General features: G+C 44.5%; 1 protein-coding gene across 4 annotated transcripts in view; it reads right to left on the minus strand.

The window, feature by feature from the left end:
* Positions 1–20,642, minus strand: part of FCHSD2 (FCH and double SH3 domains 2) — a 342,693-nt gene that overhangs the window by 88,109 nt on the left and 233,942 nt on the right. For 2 of the 4 annotated variants that reach the window (XM_077451463.1, XM_077451461.1), the window contains exons 9-11: positions 8,897–9,019; positions 4,776–4,805; positions 1,968–2,063 (exon numbers count right to left, since the gene is read on the minus strand). In XM_077451463.1, coding sequence (XP_077307589.1) covers positions 1,968–2,063; positions 4,776–4,805; positions 8,897–9,019 — 249 coding nt within the window. The remainder of the gene's footprint in view (positions 1–1,967; positions 2,064–4,775; positions 4,806–8,896; positions 9,020–20,642) is intronic. The other 2 variants (XM_077451465.1, XM_077451462.1) reach the window with 1 other exon arrangement.

Consider the following 20,642-nt stretch of genomic DNA (forward strand, 5'->3'; position numbering starts at 1 on the left):
CCCCACCATTTTACCTTGCTTATGGTGTGTTTTTTTCATTAGTAGTGACTCACAAAATGCAACAAAGATGAAAGTGCATGCATTCTTGCTGCGTTTTCAATTCATTTCAAATAGTTTCTGTTCTGTTAACTGACCAAATATGCAGCAAACAGCATTTTTAACACCGCTTCAAATGGTGCCGATGATGGCTGACAAATTCATATCCATTTGAATTCATAATATTAATTAAAAAAGTAAAAAGTAGAATATAATGCAATTATTTATGAATATATATAAATTGTAACAGTCAAAGGTTATGGTTTTGGCCAAGTGCATCGTGAATTTTTGGTTTTGGCACCAAAATTTTCATTTCAGTGCACCACTAGTTCTGGTACAACAAAAGCCCGTTAACACCAGCCCTTAGTGGCGGTTCACACAGGGACAACTTGTCACATCCCATTCTGTACAATGGAACCGTTCTAATCGGGCGACTTAGAAAAAGGTTCCTGTATGACTTTGGGGGCGACTTACATTGACTTCTATATAGAAGTAGTTTTGCAAGTCACCGCAACTGTCGTGTCCAGTGGCAATCGCCTTAGGCAGTCGTGCTGCCTCAGTGTGAACCGACACTTAAAGCGGTTGTATACTCTTTTTTTTCACTTTTACTTACAGGTAAGCCTATAATAAGGCTTACCCATAGGTAAAAAAATTATCTCCTAAACCTGTATGGGTTAGGAGATATTCCCCTCGCAATGAGCCGCTAATTGCAGCGGCGCATGTGCACAGGTGTTTTTCGGCTGGAAGCCCGGCAGAAGATGTCGGACCCTGCCGGAAAGAAATCTCCCACGCGCACGGGCGGGAGTGACGATATCACGGCTCAGGCCACTCACAGCGCAGGAGCCGCGATATCCAGAACACACGCGGAGGAAACATGCCAGCTCCCTCAGCGTGTATCGGGTGAGATGTAAGGGCCTCGTTCTAAGGTAAGTATTTCATATTGGGCTGGTATGCGGTGCACGCTAGCTCATTATGCCTTTTCCCTTGCAGGTATGAAAAAAAATAAAAAATTTCAGCGGATTTACTACCGCTTTAAAGGATATGTAAAGGTTTGTTTAAAAAACAAAAAAATAAACATGTCATACTTACCTCCTCTGTCCTGTTGGTTTTGCACAGAGTGGCCCCCGAACCTCCTCTTCTGGGGTCCCTCAGCGGCGCTCCAGGTTCCTCCTCTTATCGAGTGCCCCATTGGAGAGCTGCTCTCCCTTGGGGTACATGTGTGGGCGCTGCTGCGTCCATTGACACAGACAGCAGGACTCGGCCTCTGCCCCCCACGTTATTGGATTTGATTGAAAGCAGCGGGAGCCAATGACCAATGATCAATCTATCCAATCAGGACCCGAGACACCGGCTGGAGCTGGTGTGTTTGTCCGCATTGCTGGAAAGACCGGGTTTAGATAAGTAAAAGGGGGGCTGCTGCATCACAGGAGGATTTTCACCTTAATGCATAGAATGCATTAAGGTGAAAAAACCATGAGGGTTTACAACCCCTTTAACATAACATTGACCTTGTTATTGAGCTACAGAGTCCATTCACAGCCTGGTATTATTCAATTGTACCGTAGCCAACAAGGAGGTCCTGGCCTTGGCTGTGTCACCTTTGGCAACGACACACACACATACATATATATATATATATATATATATATATATATATATATATATATATATATTTAGTCTGTGGATTTAGCAGACTGCTTGGAGTTCAGCAGTACAGAATTTGGGCCGAGAGTATGGGGGACAGAGCAAAACCTGAACAAACTTCTTTTTAGTAGCATACTGTTGCACCACCAAATGACAGGTGCTCTTTAAGTTGGCACAAACAACGACCAAATTAGAAGATGACCTCACAGTAAAGGAATGGTTACATTGCACACAAATCCACCAGTAACAGGCGACTAAAGTCCATCAGACAATGAAAAGATCCTTACCGTGTCGCTGTCACATGGCTGGAACTGGAAGGGCTGAGCTTTGTGAAATACGGGATTCTCCTGAACAAACAGCTGGAGGTTGTATTCCCTCATCACCTGAAAGAAGAGATACAGAGAGAGATCAGTAACCGTGCAAAACATGGTGCAACCCGAGAGAAGTCCTGGAGCTTCTCAGACTGAAGTGCACATCGACCCATAACCCGTAATGACTCAAATTACTCTGATGTGGCAAACTATATTTAAAAAATAAAATAAAAAAGATGCATAAAGTGCAACCAGGCTTGTCGGAGGAAAAGAAACCAACTAACTAACAGGCATTTTACCATAACAACAAAAGTCGCTTGTGTAGGAGCAAGCATGCGCGGTGATGTAAAAAATTGAGGGTGACTTAAAGGACATAGTCTAAAGCTGAAAACTTGGCGTCAAATGGAGATCAGTGGGGTTAAAAAAACAACTCAGCAATCATAAGAACTAGAAAAAAAAAACGCATTCTTATGGTGATAAAAGGCGATTAGAGGCAATACGCTTCCAGAGGTGCCCATAAATTCACATTAGGTTACAGAGTTTGAAGGCTTACTTGAATCGGTTAGGAAAGTTTAACTTACGCTCAAAGTGTTTTTAGTTTTTGGGAAGCATGGGTAAGGTTAGATCCCGGTCTGGTTTTTACGGCTGTCTGTGTCCCCGCTAAAGGAGATTCACCTTCTCTAGCTGTCCTGGTGACCATTGTCACTTATTTATGAGCAAGTCTGATGTGGGCAACTCATGTAAAGGGGACTTGGATGAGCACGGATGATTTAGGGGGGCACGCTGAGGGGGGCAACTAAAGTAAAGGGGACTCTTAATTTGACACCTAATATATGGGGGCATGGGTTCTTTTTATTTGTCTTTAATGACAGTTGATGCAAGGGGGCACTCTGATGGGGACAACTGATGCAAGGGGGCACTCTGATGGGGACAACTGATGCAAGGGGGCACTCTGATGGGGACAACTGATGCAAGGGGGCACTCTGATGGGGACAACTGATGCAAGGGGGCACTCTGATGGGGACAACTGATGCAAGGGGGCACTCTGATGGGGACAACTGATGCAAGGGGGCACTCTGATGGGGACAACTGATGCAAGGGGGCACTCTGATGGGGACAACTGATGCAAGGGGGCACTCTGATGGGGACAACTGATGCAAGGGGGCACTCTGATGGGGACAACTGATGCAAGGGGGCACTCTGATGGGGACCACTGATGCAAGGGGGCACTCTGATGGGGACCACTGATGCAAGGGGGCACTCTGATGGGGACCACTGATGCAAGGGGGCACTCTGATGGGGACCACTGATGCAAGGGGGCACTCTGATGGGGACCACTGATGCAAGGGGGCACTCTGATGGGGACCACTGATGCAAGGGGGCACTCTGATGGGGACCACTGATGCAAGGGGGCACTCTGATGGGGACCACTGATGCAAGGGGGCTCTCTGATGGGGACCACTGATGCAAGGGGGCACTCTGATGGGGACCACTGATGCAAGGGGACAATCTGATGGGGACAACTGATGCAAGGGGGCACTCTGAGGGCAGTTTATGTAAGGGCGCACTCTGAGGGCAGTTTATGTAAGGGGGCACACTGAGGGCAGTTTATGTAAGGGGGGGCACGCTGAGGGCAGTTTATGTAAGGGGGGGCACGCTGAGGGCAGTTTATGTAAGAGGGGGCACGCAGAGGGCAGTTTATGTAAGAGGGGGCACGCAGAGGGCAGTTTATATAAGGGGGTACTCTGATGGGGACAGTTGATGTAAGGGGGCACTCTGATGGGGACAGTTGATGTAAGGGGGCACTCTGATGGGGACAGTTGATGTAAGGGGGCACTCTGATGGGGACAGTTGATGTAAGGGGGCACTCTGATGGGGACAGTTGATGTAAGGGGGCACTCTGATGGGGACAGTTGATGTAAGGGGGACTCAGAAAGGGACACCTTATATATGGGGGCACGGTTTCTTTTTATTCAGCCTAAACTAATGACAGTTGATATAAGGGGGCACTCTGATGTAGATAGTAGATGTTTAGGGGGCACTCTAGTCCTGGTGTGAACCTAGTCTTACAGGTGTCACCAGAGCAAAAAAGTAATGAATAAGCTTACTGGGACAAGTGTTCCTATGACAGCTCTCTATGGGAATTCCATTCACTATGGAGAGATATCCTCTCCTTTCCTGTTGAGCTTTTAGAACAGGAAGTGAAGGAAAACCTCCCCTGCATGACACAGACAGCAAAAAACAAACAAAAAAAAAAAACTGACGGGTTTTAACATTTCCCAGCTCTAAGACTAGAAAAATTATTTAGCATTGATATGAAGCCATCAATTGCGGAGTGGGGCTTAAACAAGGATGACTCCCACGGTGCACACAAAGACAAAATATCTGTCTGGTCAGTTCATTTTCATATTTATGCTCCCAGATTCAGAAATTTTAATTTAATAATTTATAGATTATATTTAGATCTAATAGATCTGAAAAATGTGACGCAATTGAATTCAGATACAAAATATTTTATTTTACCCACTAACTGTCGCATGGCGGCGACGACTGATGTAAGGGGGCACTCTGGCGGGGACTAGGCTAAGAGAATAAGAGGTTGTGTGCAACAAATTACTGGATTCGTTCATTAGAAGCCAATCGCTGGATTCTGATTGATTATTGCACATGGTTTCTGTTTCCACAATGATGATTATTGCATTAGTTTTCAGCTTCAGGCAAAGTCCTTTCACATAAAAATAACATATCACAGGATGGGATTGGGGCTGATCCTGAGATTCTTACCGCCGACGGAAACTTCAGCTGCATGAAAGCCTGGAATATCAAAGATATGGATGGGTATTTTTTTTTTCTTTTGTCAAAGTATTTTTTACATTTTCCAGAAAATGAATGATTGAATATTGTATAACATATATAAGAATATGAAGAAATTAATACATATACCAGTGTTTTTTTTTTTATTCTATACTACGTGATTCAGAGACACGCACTGCAGAGGTATTTTTTTCTTCTGCTCTGAGCAGGCTTTAAAAGTTGCATTCACAGCTGTCTGTTGCATGAATGTGCACAAAATCGCACAATTTTGAGCAGGTTCATGAAGTGCTCAAATAAAGTGTGTCACGCTTGCGGTGATGCTAATTGTGGAGCCACCACAAGACACTCGGTGTCGGTGAAAATAGAATGTGCAGAGCTCAAAAAAGATACTGTGATAGAAATGTTAAACTCTATGTATGTATGTATATAGAGATATATCTATATATAGATCCATCTATCACTACATACACACTATATTATCAAAAGTCTTGGGACGCCTGCCTTTACGCACATGAACTTTAATGACATCCCAGTCTTAGTCTGTAGGGTTCAATATTGAGTTGGCCCACCCTTTGCAGCTATAACAGCTTCAACTCTTCTGGGAAGGCTGTCCATAAGGTTTAGGAGTGTGTCTATGGGAATGTTTGACCATTCTTCCAGAAGCGCATTTGTGAGGTCAGGCACTGATGTTGGACGAGAAGGTCTGGCTCACAGTCTCCTCTCTAATTCATCCCAAAGATGTGCTATCAGGTTGAGGTCAGTCAAGTTCCTCCACCCCAAACTCGCTCATAAATGTCTTTATGGACCTTGCTTTGTGCACTGCCACATACTCACATTCCTAAGACCTTGATAAAAATCGATCCTGCCTATGTACTGCTTACAATTGTAATATTAATAGGATATTTACATAAGCATGGTTAGAAAAAAAAAAATATCTCAAATGTGAGACGGAACAGTTATTTGGAAAGATGCTGGGTGAATCTTTTTGTGTCTGTTCCCTGCTGCAGTAGCTAATATTAATTTGGAACTACTGATCAATATTAGGATAGGCGTTCCAAGACAAAGCTTAAAGTGGTTGTAAACCTTTACAACCAACTTTGACCTACAGGTAAGCCTAGATTAAGGTAGGTCCAAGAAATATCTCCTACACGGTTTAGGAGATATTTGCCGAAAGACAGGCACCGATGTCTACGGCGCATGCGCTGTAGACAGCGGCGCGCAGGCGCATTGAGTGCGCTGCTGTCAACGGTGATATGCTGCGAGTGACGGCTCCCGTGCGCATGCGCGGGAGTGACGTCATCGCGGCTTCGTCGAATGACAGCGGCGGAGCAGCGAGACCCACTGAGAAGATGGATGCTTCGGACTAAAGGGGACAGCGGTGACTTTGCTGGCTCCTGTGTCAGGTAAGTGACATATAATGGACTACTATGTGATGCATAGTAGTCCATTATGCTTTACCTTTGCGGGGAATCAAAGAGGATGTAAACCCATCAGGGTTTACTTCCTCTTTAAGCTTCTTTACTGCACGAAGGGCGGCTCGTTTTAATAACTGGGCTGCCCTGTGTGTGGCAATGCACAAAGCCTGGGCATTTTTGCTACAGTAGTGTGAATGGGGTCTCAGATACCAGTATTACCACTGATGAACTCTCCTTTAGAAAATGCCAGTTTCCTGGATGAAATGCTGATCTTAAAACTCTAGTACTTCAGGAACCAGGCTTGTTCAGAGAGTCAGTATGATGCCAAGGGTAGCCAGGAAGTGAGTATTTTCAAGCGGGCAGCAACGACAGCCTTTGTATTTCTCAGTACAGGTAAAAACAAAGAGAAAACAAAAAAAAAAGACTAATGCCAACACACCTGAGTGTTATGTTGTTATACGCTATATTTTTTATCTTGGGTTTAGTTGTACTCTAAAAAAAAAGTAGTATCTTTGAATGATCATCAGTGTTACTATTATAACAGATTTATAATACTAATAAATAGAAATATATTTTCAATACAAAAAATCAAATAAATTCATTACAAATATGAACATAATATAGGTTACAACATTTTATTTCCAATCAGGGATACAATTGTGTTAAAGTGGTTGTAAACTCTCCCCCACAACTTTGTCCCATGTAAATCAGCATAATAAACCCTAATGAACACTGCTTGTAGATATCTCCTTACTTGCTTAGTATTGTTGTAATCCTTTTTGTTCTTTGGAATGACATCACTGAGCATGCCCAGATCTCCCCTGATTTACGGCACACTCTCTATGTCTTATCTATCTGTTATCAGGACTTCCTACTGCACACCGCTGATATCCCAGGAGGCTGCATAATCATTCAGAGCTTCCTCCTACACCCCATGTGACCTCACATGCAGTGCAAACCTGGCCATTACTGCAGTCTTATTAGCTGAAGCTGATAAGACTGACACAGGCAAACATTAGACAATCGGCACAATTAAATACTATGAAATAAAACAAGTCAGCTATGAGCAGGGAATCAGGGTTGCCATAGAAACGTTGGATTGAGAAGGAGGCTTGGTTAACAGTACAGGAAGTGCTCAATGTAAGGGCGGAAATACACTCCACTGTGGACTAAGAAAACAATACTTTTTTCTGCACTGCCTAACCCCTGCAAACAAGTTTTTTTAAAGTTTCTTTAAACAGTAAGTAATATGCGATTTGGGCTGGATTACAGTGGCTATAGTCTGATAATTACTTATTATAATGGACTAAATGAAAAGAAGCATCAGAGTGGGAGAGTTTACTTCCTCTTTAATAGCCCAGTGTACATGCAAATAATAGAAACGTCCACAACTTTTTTTCTGGGCACCTAGAATTTTACTACTTCGCCTAATTCATATAGAAAATTACGACTCTGATTTTATTGATTGATTTTATTTATTTTATTGTTAAGCCTTGAACAAGAAAAGACTGATGTTTTCATCAGGCCCCTGGAAATATTTAATACAGGTATCCAGCACAAGTAAAAAAAAAAAAAAAAAAAAAAACACACAAGTTCAACCTGTGTGTGTGATTATAGGTCAGTATTACATTGTATATACAGAAACCACCGCCAGTGGAAGGGAATTCCACATCCTTGCCACTCTTACAGTAAAGAACCCTCTACTCAGTTTAAGGTTAAACCTCTTTTCTTCTAATTTTAGTGAATGGCGTGTCTTATTAAATTCCCTTGCGTGGAAAAATGTAATCCTTATTGTGGGGTCACCAGTATGTTATTTGTACATTGAAATCATATCCCCTCTCAAGAGTCTCTTCTCCAGAGAGAAGTTCAGTGCTCTCAGTCTTTTCCCCATAACTGAGATCCTCCAGTCCCTTTATTACACACAAGTGTGCCATTGCAGGGCTCGAATGAGGAAAGCAGCAGGTTCTGCATCCCTTTAGCAGTGATTTCCTATTGGAAGTATCTCACCAAAAATGACATTTTTTGTTGCAGGGGATGCCTAAAATCTGACTTTTATCTTAGTGCAGACTTCTAGGAAAATTAGTGAGCCAATCACAAGAGCAGGAAATTACATATCTGGGGGGACGTTCTTTATACATTCTGTGTACAGAACACCTCCAGGTAGCCATATTGTATTGCATTTTCAGAAAATTACAGAGCTGCAGATTGAAAAGGAAAGGTAATTTTGAATAACATTCAATTACAATATGATTAGTGTCACAATTGTATATGCTATATTATTTTTTTCTTCAGTTGCTATTCCTTTCCCCCATGAAAGTGGAGTTACCCTTTAAGTTTCATGTCATGTATCGTAACTTTGGTTCTTCATGCCCAAAGTGTTTTGGGGGGAGCCGGCAGCTTCTTGTTACATGCAGCTCAGACAGCAAGGGGCCTACAAACAGCAGGGCTCACAACATACATGTGGCTCAGATATTAGGGTTCCCCAGAGCTAATCATCAATGAGGCAGGGGTGACCTGGTACAACTCACCTAGGTGTGGGTGAAAAACCCATCCACTTTTCAGTACTTCATCTTCATATCTGCCTGGTGTGTTCATGTTAAACTCCTCAAGCTCCGCCTCTCAGTTCGGATTCCCTAGCCAACACAAAGGAGAACAAAGGCCACAATGAACGCTTACCCGACTAGACGTCTCTAACAAATACTGGAATGTGTTCTGGACAGCTTGACACGTCTCCAGCTCCGTCCGGTTGAACGCCATGAGGTAATCCTTTAGGTGGTCATATACGTTACCATCAAGTGTCTGCAAAGGGAACACAAGACAACGATGAATACGTCATTTCTGGCTGTCCACAAACTCCAGATGTACAACCCCCTGGCAAAAAGTATGGAATCACCACTATTGGAAAATGTTCAATCAATTGTTTAATTGTGTAGAAAAAAAACAATCTAATCACAAACATGCCTCAAAACTATTTTAACATTCTAACCTTCTGGCTTTAAAAAACACTTAAAAAAAGAAAGAAAGAAAACTGTAGTTAATTGCAACTGTTTTTGCAGATCAAGCAGTGGAAAAATATTATGGAATCGTAAAAAAAAAACAAAAAAAACAAACAAACAAACAAACACACACTACAGTACACTAGTACTTTGTTGCATCAGGTCTGGCTTGTATAACAGCTTGAATTCTCCGAGGCATGGATTTAAACCCAGTAATATGAAAATAATTCACCTGACCCCCCCCCCCCCCCACAGTGCCCACAGCTTATAAATCTTATTTTCACATTAAAATACTGCCACTATATTCCTTTTTGGCTCATCTGTATACCACGGTTACATGATAAACTGCCCAAATTCTCCAGTGCTGAGAGTTCAGGGAGGAGAAGATGCAATGCATACTAGCACATTCTAACAATGCCTTGCCTTTTTTTAAACAAGAGTTTTCTACCGCTTTAAAGTGAACCTACTAGCAAAGTCTTTTACAATTAGAAGTCACATTATAAATTGCGATAGACGGTACCAATCTCTAGCTACCAAACACACGATATACACGGCTTGAAATTCCTGCTGAACCAGCCGAATGTTGGTCCGTGTGTACCGCTACTGTCCAAAGATCAAGCCTCTCAAACTGTCTTGCTGGAAAACCAGCATTCGATCAGCATTTGCAGTCATTAGCTGCAACACTGATTAGTGTATACTGAGGGGAGGGGAGTCCCTGCTGTCAGAATACAATAGGACAGCAGGAGAGATCCCTGTATCAACATCACTTGTGGTAATGCCGGGATTTGTCCGTTTTCAAACTGAAAGTGTATACCCTGCTTAAGCATGATCACATCATTAGAGACAAGGCAGCACAAGGGCTCACTGGTCAGCACATCGTCCTTGCAGCACTGGGGTCCTGGGTACTATCTGCATGGAGTTTGCATTTCATCTCTGTGTTTGCATGCCCCCCCCCCAAACACTCCAAAGACATGCTGGTGGGTCAATTGTCTCCTATCTAAACTGGCCCTAGTATATGAATGTATGCGAGATTGTAAGTTCCTTTTGGGCAGGGACTCGGGCAAATGCAAAGATGTAAAGTGCAGTGTAAATTTGTACTTCTAATAAGGCTCTACAGTTTTCAATCAGACACATCCTGTCTGGCATAGGTGTGTGCAAGGGGGGGTGGTGGGCTTGCCTGGTTTGCCTTAGCCCTAATCAGTGTATGATCCAGTGTAGAGAAGTGGGCCCTCCCTCACACCCACGCTCTCTCTCACCCCCCTCTTTCTCTCTTACCCCCCTAACCCCTCTCTCACCCCCTTCTCTTACTCTCTCACACCCCAGCCCCCCCCTTCTCTTTCCCACTCTCTCCCCATCTCACCCTCACCCCATCTTTTGCTCACTCAGCCACCCACTCTCTCACCCCCTTCTCTTTCTCTCTCACCCCCACCCTCTCTCCCCCTTCTCTTTCCCACTCTCTCCCCTTCTCACCCCATCTTTCTCTGACTCCCTCACCCACTCTCTCACCTCCTTCTCTTTCTTTCTCACCCCCACCCCTCTCGCTCACTACCCCACCCACTCTCTCTCTCGCCCCCTTCTCTTTCCCACTCTCTCCCCATCTTTCGCTCACCTCCCACCCCTCTCTTTCACTACCCCACCCCCTCTCTCTCTCACCCCCTTCTCTTTCTCTCTCACCCCCACCCCTCTCTCCCCCTTCTCTTTCCCACTCTCTCCCCTTCTCACCCCATCTTTCTCTGACTCCCTCACCCACTCTCTCACCTCCTTCTCTTTCTTTCTCACCCCCACCCCTCTCGCTCACTACCCCACCCACTCTCTCTCTCGCCCCCTTCTCTTTCCCACTCTCTCCCCATCTTTCGCTCACCCCCCCACCCCTCTCTTTCACTACCCCACCCCCTCTCTCTCTCGCCCCTTCTCTTTCCCACTCTCACCCCATCTTTCGCTCACCCCCCACCCACTCTCTCTCTCACCCCCCCTTCTCTCTCTCACCCCCTTATCTTTCCCACTCTCTCCCCTTCTCACACCCACTCTCACCCCATCTTTCGCTCACTCCCCCACCCACTCTCTCTCACCCCCCTTCTCTTTCTCTAACCCACTCTCTCCCCGTCTCTCTCCCCAATAAGATGTAAAATGTATAAAAACATTAAAAAAAAGTTTTAAACATTTCAAAAATTTTCTTTACATTTATTTAAGAGAGTGTATGTCTCTGTATGTGTATATATATTATACACACACACACACACACACACCCCACATGTGTGTTTGAGTTTTGGGGTGAACACCCTAATGCAATAGGCTGCGCACACCTATGTTGTCTGCCTATCTGAGAAATATGATTAGAAAGGCACAAATAGGACTACTAAGCAAGAAGCAAGGCTTTGTAAATGTAATGTGCAAATATCACTGCTCAATGTAGATTAGAATACAAAATACATAGGAAATAAGGTTTTAATGGCTTGTCAGGAAGTATCAAACACTCCATATGAGATAAAACAATCTATGGTTATTCAGTGAACTCCTATGTCTGTACACTGGCAGCCCTCCCATCTCTTTGTATAGTAGGTCAGCAATGATATTCAGACACCAGAATAATGCTGACTGGCTGGGAATATCGAAAGACAGCAGGTGCTCTTTAAATAGCCACCCCCTGACCCTTGTGTGGGGAATAGGGGGGGCGGGGGACTACAGCAAAGCGCTATAGGCATGCTCACTGCACATGAAGCCAGTGTGTGTGCCCCGCCTAGAAATCCCGTCCATGCTGAGCGCACACAGCGGCCTCATTCAGTCTGGAACTGGACGGAATCCTGACAGGTCACCGCAGCCAAGATAAACGGCGAGCCTTAAATAAACCGCATTCACCAGCAACCAGCGCATAGACACAAGACATCAGTCGAGGGGACACTAGAATCATTATTTTTATGTGTTTTCTCTGTTTACTTTTATGAATTACAGTTATTTATTTTTTACATTTTTTTTTTTTAAATCAAATTTTAGTGCAAATTAACCTCAAAAATGTTCTTAAGAATCTATTATAGGGGGTGGATTCACAAAACGCTTGCATATATATTTATATATAAAAAAATATTTACAATTTGTAAACAGGGAGCTCCACGTAAGCAGAATACAACTGTTCTATGAAATAGGTCATAAAAGCGTGGAGATCAGACTACACAGACTGCTAAGTGAAAAACAGAATAAGATCACACCTCTTATCGGAGATGGGACCGCCTGCATTAGGTCAGACAGCAAAATAAAAAGACTACACAGTGGTGTAGTGGTTAGCACTCTCACCTAGCAGTAAAAAGGGTCGCTGGTTCAAATCCCAACCACGACACTACCTGCCTGGAGTTTGCATGTTCTCCCTGTGCCTGCGTGGGTTTCCTCCGGGTACTCCGGTTTCCTCCCACAATCCAAAGACATGCAGGTAGGTTTATTGGCTTCTGTCCAAAATTGGCCCTAGTATATGAATGGGGACCTTGGATTGTGGGCTCCTTGAGGGTAGGGACCAATGTGAGTGTGCAATGTACAGGGGCAATTGTAGACACTCACTCAGGTTGAACTGGATGGACTGGTGTCTTTATTCAACCTTACTAACTATGTAACTATGAAACTATGAAAGAGGTTTTAGTAAACGCCATATTCCACTGTGTGTACAGTGCCTTGAAAAAGTATTCATACCCCTTGAAACGTTCCACATTTTTTCATGTTACAACCATAAAACGTAAATGTATTTTATTGGCATTTTATGTGATGGACCAACACAAAGTCACACATAATTGAAGTGGAAGGAAAATGATAAATGATTTTCAAATTTTTTTTAACAAATAAAGAAATATGTGGTGTATATTTGTATGGCGCCCCCCCCCCCCCCCCTGGGTCAATACTTTGTAGAACCACCTTTCACTGCAATTAGAGCTGCAAGTTTTTTTGGGGATGTCGCCCTAGAGAATAAAATGGCGGTCGTTGCAATATTTTCTGTCACACTGTATTTGTGCAGCGCTCTTACAAGCGAATTTTTTTGAAAAAATTACTCCTTTTTTAAATTAAAAAATAAGACAATAGTAAAGATAGTCCAATTTTGTTTTATATTGTGAAAGATAATGTTACGCTGAGTAAACTGATACCCAATATGTCACGCTTCAAATATATAGACAAGCTTTTACCCTTAAAAATCTACATAGGTGAAATTTAAAAAATTCTACAGCTTGCATGTTTTGAGTAACAGAGGAAGTCTAGGGCTGGAATTATTTCTCTCACTCTACCGATCACGGTGATACCTCATATGTGCGGTTTGAACACCGTTTTCATATGCGGGCGCTATTCATGTATGCGTTAGCTTCTGCACGGGAGCTCAGTGGGATGGGCGCGTTTCAAAAAAAAAAAATCTTATTTGTTTTACCTTTTATTTTTACACTTCTTTAAAAAAAAAAAAACGTGTCACTTTTTATTCCTATTAAAAGGAATGTAAACATTCAGGTACACGGATTACTACACAAACATTGGTAAGAAGTCACTGTTTATGATTGGTGGACACATTAGTATCAGAAAAACATAAAATAAAACTAAAACAAAACAAACAGAAAATAATCTGAATTTATGGGGTTTTACAAATAAGCATACAATGTCTTATAAGCATCACAACCACTAGATGTCAGCAGTGCCGTTAAGCAGCATTGTACACAGTGACCAGCAGGGGGGCTCCATAAAACCAATCTGACTTCATGCAGCTGTAGACTGCTAGGAAACATAACTAGATGACTTCTATTCAGAGGCCCAGACTGTGTGCTGATCAGGGCCGGAACAAGGGATGGGCAGGAGGGACGGCTGCCCTGGGAGAAATGGTTTACTGTAGGGAAGGGGTCGCTTTCCTTCTGTTGCTGGGCATAGGATCCCCTAAGTTTACATATTGCCCCTTTTTAACCACTTGCCGTCCGCCCTATAACAAAATGACGGTGGCATAGTGGTTTCAAAATCCTGACCGGACGTCATATGACGTGATCAGGATTTTGAGCCGCTGTGCGCCCCCGGGGGGCGCGCATCGCGGCGATCGTTGTTGCGGGGTGTCAGTCTGACACCCTGCAACTACGATCTCAGTAAAGAGTCTCTGACGGAGACTCTTTACCATGTGATCAGCCGTGTCCAATCAACGCTGATCACAGTGTAAAAAGGAAGAGCCGGTGATCGGCTTTTCCTCACTCGCGTCTGTCAGATGCGAGTAGAGGAGAGTCGATCGGCTGCTCCTCTGACGGGGGGATCGATTATCAGCACAGCCCCCCGAGGATGCCCACGCTGGACCACCAGGGACGCCACCAGAACACCAGGGATGCCCAGGACAAGGTATGCCACCCTAGACCACCAGGGATTCCAGTCAGTGCCACAATAGATGCCAATCAGAGCCCATAATGGATGCCAATCAGTGCCCACAATGGGCATCACTGATTGACATGCATTATTGTTTGGCACTGATTGGCATCCATTAGTGCAGTATATTATAATACAATGCCGCCTATCAGTTCCCATCTGTGCCGCCTATCAGTGCCCATCCATGCCACCTATCAGTGCCCATCCATGCCCATCTGTGCAGCCTACCCATCTGTGCCGCCTACCCATGGCCACCTGTGCCGCATATCCATGCCCATCCGTGCCACCCATCCATGCCAGCTATCAGTGCCCATTTGTGCCACCTATCAGTGCCCATCCGTGTCGCCCATCAGTGTCGCCCATCAGTGTCGCCTATCAGTGCCGCCTATCAGTGTCGCCTATCAGTGCCCATCAGTGCCACATATCAGTGGCCATCAATGCCACCTCATCAGTGCCACTTCATTGGTGCCACCTCATCGGTGCCCATCAGTGCCGCCTTATCATTGCCCATCAGTGAAGGAGAAAACGTACTTATTTACAAAGTTTTGAAACTGAAACAAAAAAAAACATTTATTTTTTTCAAAATTTTCGGTATTTTTTTATTTGTTTAGCAAAAAATAAAAACCGCAGAAGTGATCAAATACCACCAAAAGAAATCTATTTGTGGGGGAAAAAAAAATTTCATTTGGGTACAGTGTAGCATGACCGCGCAATTGTCATTCAAAGTGCGACAGCGCTGAAAGCTCAAAATTGGTCTGGGCAGGAAGGTGTTTAAGTGCCCGGTATTGAAGTGGTTAATAAATGAAACCACCAAGCTCCTCATTCATTCCCTTGATATATCTCGCCTTGAATATTGTAGCTCCCTTCTCATTGGTCTGCCTCTGCATCAGCTATCCCCTCTTCAGTCTATCATGAATGCTGCTGCCAGACTTATCAGACCTTACCAACCGCTCAGTGTCTGCCAACCCTCTCCTCTAATCCCTACACTGGCTCCCAATCCCAATCATCATAAATTCAAAATACTAACCACAACATACAAAGCCATTCACAACTCTTCCCTGAAATGCATAACCAATCTTGTCTCCAAATATCACCCAAACCGTCCTCTCCACTCCTCCCAAACCTCCTACTCTCAAGCTCTCTTGTCTCCTCCTCCCATGCTCATCTCCAGGATTTCTCCAGAGCCTCTCCCATCCTCTAGGAACTCGCTACCTCAACCTGTCCAGCTATCCCCTACTCTTACTACCTTTAGGCGATCCCTGAAAACTCATCTCTTCAGGAAAGCCCATCACATCGCCAACTAATCTTCTACCACTTCCATCAGCTCATCCCTCACAGTTACAACCTTTTGTACCACCTGCCCCATCCTATTAGATTGTAAGCTCTTCTGAGCAGGGCCCTCTTAATCCTCTTGTATTTTATTGTATTTTACCTGTATTGTCTCCCTTTTATATTGTAAAGCGTTGCGTAAACTGTTGGCGCTATATAAATCCTGTATAATAAGGATATTGTGAGCAGTGGAGGGAGGGCACAATTTGGCATCTTTGCCCTGGGCACTGGATGGCCCTGTCCAAGCACCGGTGCTGATGAGGGGTAAAGGAAACCGGCCAGGAAAGAAAAAGGGCTCTGAAGAGGTTGGAGATCACAGCAAAGCCAAGTATCAATGGGAAGGCCTGTCAAGAGAACCTGTCGCTTTGGTCTGAATAAGCAAAAGTGACAGATATGTCATAAAGCATATTCTAAAATCATAAACGTAATAAACGTAATGCAGCTTACTGGTCCTTAGATGTGGTGGCTGCGTTCGTTTTCTAATGCAGCCACCAGATTTCAGACATTTTTACCAGAAACCTCTCTATGCAATTCTATATCCAATGAATAGTACATACCATAGCTCCTACCATAGTTTCTGGGGGTCGTTACAGAAAACAAAAAACAAAACGCTGCTCCTGCTGGATGGGGTGAATATCACAATAATGTGCCCTCTAGTGGCTGCTGTGGGCCATTCAAACTGCATGCAGAGCACTGTCTCCTCCTCTAGCTGAGCTCCGTGCGGCCACTAGGGGGCACATTGTTGTCATTTTCCGCCTGTCCTGCAAAGGGTAGGAAGGAGGGTGAGCAGTCTTTCTGGAGAGGACCTCCAACGCCTGTAATGGGAAGCTCTTCACCATTTACAACAGGAGGAACCCTGGTATGTACTATTTATTGGGCATAGAATGGCATAGGGGGAGTTGTGAAAAATCCTTTGGATGGTTACATGTTAAAGTGTTACTAAACCCACAACAGTAAAATCAGTCTGTATATGCAGTATAGTAAAGCATGCTTGTTATACTCACTGTGGACCCTAAGGGTTTAATCCTATGGATTGTGTAAAAAGGCTGTTTGACCCAGTCTTCTCTGATCCTCCTTCTTTTACTGTTCCCAATCCATCTCCTAATATTACAGAGCCTTAAGGGTCACTCTGCACATGCTCAGTTTGGTATGTATTGCTAAAGAGCTTTTTTTTTTTTTTTTGGGAGGGTGCTTGTGATCAGCACAGGACAAACCTGCAGTGTCCGGACAGAGGGTCAGGGGTCCTGCAGCCTCATAGGACAGTCAGTGCAGAATGAAAACTCCTCCTACAAGCTTTAACCAGACCCTGATAGAAGTGACCAGACTTATATCAGCTCAGCAAGTGATTAAACAATCAGCACCCTTATATAACAATAGTGTGACAAGTGGTATGGGGTTTATAGCAAACAGCACAGCATTCCAAGTAAAACATGAAACGTAAAGCACAATGTACTGAGTGAGCGCAGTGTACAGAAAAAAAAAAGTAGGAGTATTTCCTTATAAACAACGGAGACAACATATGCCCAGAGACCCTTTGGGCAGCCCACAAGGCCACCACCAGTGGCAAAATTATTAGCATAGCTACTCAACAAAAGAAGGAAAGGTCGTTAGACATTCTTAAACTCAAAAAAAGTTTGCCTCTCTTAAATACAGACATAAGAAGAACCCCTCCAAAGCACTATTAGACCAACTAGACACAACCAGACTTGAACTGAACTTGGCCCTCACGGTAAAAGCAGAGAAACACATCCGCTGGAGTGGAGCTAAATTCTACCACCAAAAGGATAAAATCGGCCCAATGTTGGCCTCCAAACTCTCCCCGCGACACTACGGTTTTCCAAAGATTAGAGTAGCAGGACACCCTCCCACAACAGACCCCAACTAGGTACTAGAAGCATTCCAGGGCTTCTACACCAGACTCTATAGCAAGACACCGGCAGTTAATATCCCCTCAATACACAAATTCATCCAAGATTTTCCGATTCCTGCCCTGTCGGATGAGCACAAGGAGGTCATGGAGGCGAGCATCTCTGTTGAGGAAATAGGAGAGGTCATTAAAAACCTCAAACCTGGTTTGGTCCCTGGACCGGATGGTCTTTCCGTGCCATACTACAAGGCCTTCGCAAACATGCTTGCACCCCATATGGCTCGGTTCTTTAACACGAAGATGCAGGGAACCCCCTTAGATCACCATCTGAATACCGCTTATATAATGGTAATTCCTAAACCAAACAAAAACCCAGAAGAGGCAGAAAATTACAGACCGATCTCCCTCATCAATAACGACCTCAAGATCTTGACGAAGATCATGGCCAACCGCTTGTACTCTTATCAACCGCTACATCCACAAGGACCAAGTGGGGTTCATCCCGGGCAGGCAGGGACCGGACTAGACCAGAAGAGCCATTGATCTGGTCTCCCTCCTACAATCTGGTTGGGATGAGGGTACCAGACAGGAAGGAATGCTCCTTTCCTTGGACCTCCATAAGGCCTTCGACACTGTCGAATAGCCTTACCTTTTCACACTATTGGAACAGTGGGGATTCGGCAATCGTTTACTGGGAACTTTACGCTCCCTATATTCAAAACCTTCCGCGCTCATCCGCCTCAGCGGGCATCACTCTAAACCCCTCTATATAGAGAGGGGCACCAGACAGGGCTGCCCCCTATCCCCCCTAATTTTCGCCATCGCAATTGAGACATTAGCCATAGCGATTCGCTCCAACCCCAACATCCAGGGTATTTCTTGCGGTCCCCAAGTACACAAATGTGGCCTCTTCGCAGACAACATGCTGTTATTCGTCACCTCTCCTATTACATCGCTCCCTAACCTCTGCAAACTATTACATGACTTCACCAAGGTGTCGAGTCTCAGGGTTAACTATGATAAATCTTACGCCCTTAACGTGTCACTTCAACCCTCCGTAGTAGAAAACTTGAAGAGCTCATTTGAATTTAGATGGAACGCCTCGCACATAGATTACCTAGGGATTCATCTCACCTCAAAAATTGACCAGCTTTACCCAGTAAACTTCCCACCCACTTACAAGAGACTTGAGACGGAACTGAAGACGTGGGCCAATAGCGATCTTTCCTGGCTTGGTAAGATCCACTCGATAAAAATTACGCTACTCCCCAGGCTTCTTTATTTATTTTGGGCTATCCTGATAAACCTAAGAAGGGACCATCTACAATTCCCTCAAAGGAAAATCAATGAGTTTATATGGGGCAAAAAAGGCCACAGGCTTCCAAAAAATACTCTATACAGACAACGGACTCCGGGAGGCTTAGGGCTTCCTAATTTACAGTGCTACTTCCAGGCGGCGAGACTAGCACAAGCCTCAACAGTTTATACCAGAACGGAAAAGCCAGACTGGGTCCATATTGAGAGACAGGCGATCCCCTCATATACTCTAGATTATTTGCTTTGGTTCCTCCCCAGGGACAGACCCCCTATACTCTCTCCGATCCTCTCACAATCCCTGTCCCTCTGGGATAAATTGAAAGCCCCCTCCCTGACCTCTGAATGTTGCCCACTGGCTCATGTCTTCCATAACCCCAATTTTCCCCCGGGGCAAGATTTAAAGCCTTTAAGTGGTGGTTGGACAAGGGGTTGTACCGGATCGGCCATTTCTTCACATCTTCAGGTCCCATAACCCTAAAATTCTGTAAGAAAAAAACTGGAAATTCCGAGCAGGGAACACTTTAGGTTTTATCAAATACAACACTTCCTACACAAATTGTGGAAAGGAAAACCCATCCCACCTAGATTCACTCCATACGAGATATGGTCCGGTCAAGCCGGGGATCAGAGGGGTGGAATATCAGTTATCTACCAAGCCCTAGCCCATCAGGCTGGCAAAACCCCTTATATGACAGTGTGGGAGAATGACCTCCAAATCCACTGGGACCTAGATCAATGGCAGACATCCTTCTCCAGAGCCTATAAAGGTATCAAGAATATTTCCCCAATAGAAGCAAACCTCAAAATCATGACAAGATGGTATCCTACACCTTCTAAATTGGCCCTCATGTTCCCATCTGCAAACCCCCTGTGCTTCAGGGGATGCGATCTCTTAGGTTCCATGGCTCATATTTGGTGGGAATGCCCCAAGATCAGATCTTTCTGGAGGAGGATGTTTGCACTAATTCATACAGTAACAGGTCTTCAACCTCCCAGAACCCCAGCAGTAGCCCTACTGAACGCCAATATCCCAGGGGCAACAAAATGGACCCGCAAATTGACCCACTTCATTCTTTTGGGCGCTAAAATAACTATTGCCAAGTCTTGTAAAAAATCGGGAGTGTCCTTCAAAGCAGCCAAGAATAAAATATTGTGGATTATGTCCCAAGAGAAGCTGTTCAGTGTGCTCCTAGACTCCAAAGCACAATTCAAGTCCATCTGGGAGCCATGGGCAAATTACGTAGGTATCTCCCTTATCCCTGGTGTTCAAAAATAACCAGTGAGCTTCATTTTGGCCTCTACAACCTTTCGCCTGTCAGACGGCTCCCCCTCTCCCCACCTTTCCTCCCCATCCCCTCTTCTTCTTCTATTCTTTCCCTTTTTGGTTCTCTTGTATTGAAATATATGATTTAAGGTCGGTCTCTAGTGGGCGAGTTGTGGCCACGCAATGCGGTGCAGGGGCCCAGGGTATTGGGGGCTTACCCCCCCCCCCCCCCAGGGACAACTGTGCCGAGTGCACTTTCCATTAAGACTCCCATAATCCTGTGAGCCTCCA

The sequence above is a fragment of the Lithobates pipiens genome, unplaced genomic scaffold (genome assembly GCF_037356315.1).
Source record: "Lithobates pipiens isolate NorthernLeopardFrog02 unplaced genomic scaffold, aLitPip1_a1.2 Scaffold_23, whole genome shotgun sequence".
Lineage (NCBI taxonomy): Eukaryota > Metazoa > Chordata > Amphibia > Anura > Ranidae > Lithobates > Lithobates pipiens.